The following is a 2,388-nucleotide window of genomic DNA, read 5'->3' as shown; positions in this document are numbered from 1 at the left end:
AGGTGAAAGCGTGGAACCCGAGACCAGGGAGCGTCTTCGAACTTCAGAAGCAACAACTGCCTAGTCCAGCTTCTCTCAGCTCTGGTTTCATGATTTCATCTGACCTCAGCCAGCTTCACGGGCACACAAAACCACTTGGTCTGAAACTATCACCCCTCTACACTTTCCTGACACTTAACTGGAACAGAGCCACCTCCTCCTCCCACCCACAGTAATGCAGGATGTGAACATGGCCTGGTCTGACTGCTCTCCTCTGCCACAAACTCCTGCGTGGCACTGGAAACACGTCCCCTTTGTACTGGTAACCCTCCGGGTGAATGCAGCACCAGCCAGGCTTCACAGCCAGGCACCCACAGACCAGACATCCTGCATCCGAAACGCGCTTCTGCTGGCTGGGGATGTCGGGGGAGCCTTCACCCTCACCCTCGCAGCACCCTCTTACTTCCAGGAGCTGTTTGCCAAGATTAGATCAGCTGTAAGTGGGAACAGATCTGGAGGATGGTGCTGGAACTCCGCTTCCGGAGCAACACCCTGGGAGGAGAGGGTCAGGTCAGGGACCAGGCAGCAGCAAGATGCCTGCCCAGCCCAGTCTGCCAGCAAACGGCGACCTGCGGCACCCAGCCCACGCAGGATCCTGCTGCGGTACAAGCAGTTGTGCAGAGACTAAACAGTGCTGACGAAATTCTGCAGTTCTGACAGAGTCTGGAAAAATCCCTCAGTGCATGAGTTCATCTCCCCACACCCAAACACTGGCACAGGACAGAAACTCTCCACATTTACTCTCAAGCTGCTGAGGTGATGAACAGCTGCTCACCAGAAACACCGGTGTGGAGTTCCCGTTTCAAATCCGCCTCAGGTCAGCTATCCCACAGGGTCAGCTGCGCCAGCCACACAGCTCAGTACCCACCCGCCCGCTGCGCCCAGCGGAAAACGATCCTCAACTGCCAGTTAGGTTCCTGTTTTCATTAGCTATAAGAATTCAAATAATCTTCCTGTGAATCCTGATTGCTCCCCTACAGCTGACAACTTTATCCCACCCCTACTAGGAACGCACCCGTGACAGGTTCCAACCAGAATTCCATTTAATGAGACACACTCGGCCAACACAATTCCGACCCGGGCGCTCCACAGTTACGCCTTGATGGCATATTTCCGCGCAGGGTACAAACGTTCTTTCCGCTGCTGTTTTTTGGTCTTCAGGTTCTCTTCATGCTTATTCAACCTGCGTCGCATGGCACGAGTCTTCTTCGGCCGCAGATCGAGAGGCTTGTACTTCTTGCCCTGTTCGCAAAAATACACACGTTGGAGAGACTGCGAGGAGGCAATCAGGGGCAGGAGCTGGCAGAGAGCTGAGCTGCCAGAGGGAACAGCAGCAGCAGCAAAGTGCTTTCTGCTTCTTTTTATTGGGACTGTCATTAGAGGCTGAATGTTAAGAGAACTGTGCTGGGGACCAGGAGCTGATCCTAACTTTGGTACCAGCGCTGACACGGGTTTAATGCTGAATCTTACAAGCCCCAGTCACCCCACACCTCTTGAAATGCTCTCTTCCTGTTCTATGTAATTCAAACCCCAAGAAGCAATACACTAAAAATTACAGAAACTTATCGAGATGAAGAATTTCTTGGTCACCTACAAATTTAGGAGCATTTCTGGAAACTGCATCTTCTAGAAAGTGCACGACACCCTGGAGAGGTGACGCTGCCCTGAAGACTCTCCTGGCACCAGCAGATTGACACCGCGCTTACAGCGCTCAGGGTGGTCTGGCACTAATGTTTATAGAGGAACCACAACTAGAGAATTTTAAAGTCGAGCACCAATGAGCTGTTTTCCTTGAGCTTCTAAGTAACAGTTTCTTTCTAAGTAATTAGTTTCTTTCTATAAACTGTGTAGTTGAACATAGCAAAATAAAAGCCCACACTACAAGATGTTTGGATGTACCTTGTAAAACTTCCTCAGGTTCTCCTTCTGGGTCTGGTTGATGACAGTCAACACTCTGGCAATGGACTTGCGCACCACACGTCTGCAGGGGAAAAAGGCACGTCTCAGAGCTCTCTGGAAGACGAGCACTGGAGAGCTAACACCCAGCAATGGAAAACACGTACGGGCCACAACCCAGCACCTTCCGCTGGACCGAGCTGCAGCGAAGCATAACACCTTCCGCCACATCTCAGCTCAGCATCTCCGAGCGAGACACACCCACCGATTTCCGAGCCTACAAACATTCCTTCCCCTTCCAGGCCACTTCCATCGCGTTTCACAGCACGAGGCAAGCACACAGATGCGGAAGCAGCTGCTGAACACAGCGCACCCTGGCCCGCACGACGCAGGCACCTGCATTCCCACACGGCACCGGCTGAAGGCTGCCTCCAGCCTCCCCGCAGCCCCCTC

At 52.8% G+C, this 2,388-nt stretch overlaps 1 protein-coding gene across 1 annotated transcript; it reads right to left on the bottom strand.

Annotated features, from left to right (window-relative positions):
* Positions 1 to 1,131: 1,131 nt before the first annotated feature.
* RPL35 (ribosomal protein L35) lies at positions 1,132 to 2,020 on the bottom strand (the record flags this gene model as incomplete). Its single annotated transcript, XM_010132967.1, has 2 exons — positions 1,132 to 1,281; positions 1,939 to 2,020. Coding segments are annotated over 2 exons (232 nt in total), but the record flags the coding sequence as incomplete, so codon positions are not given.
* Between the last annotated feature and the right edge of the window lie 368 nt (positions 2,021 to 2,388).

This window comes from Buceros rhinoceros, unplaced genomic scaffold, assembly GCF_000710305.1.
Source record: "Buceros rhinoceros silvestris isolate BGI_N320 unplaced genomic scaffold, ASM71030v1 scaffold21153, whole genome shotgun sequence".
Classification (NCBI taxonomy): domain Eukaryota; kingdom Metazoa; phylum Chordata; class Aves; order Bucerotiformes; family Bucerotidae; genus Buceros; species Buceros rhinoceros.
The sequence above is the reverse complement of the archived record's forward strand: the minus strand, read 5'-3'. Positions and strand labels throughout refer to the sequence as shown.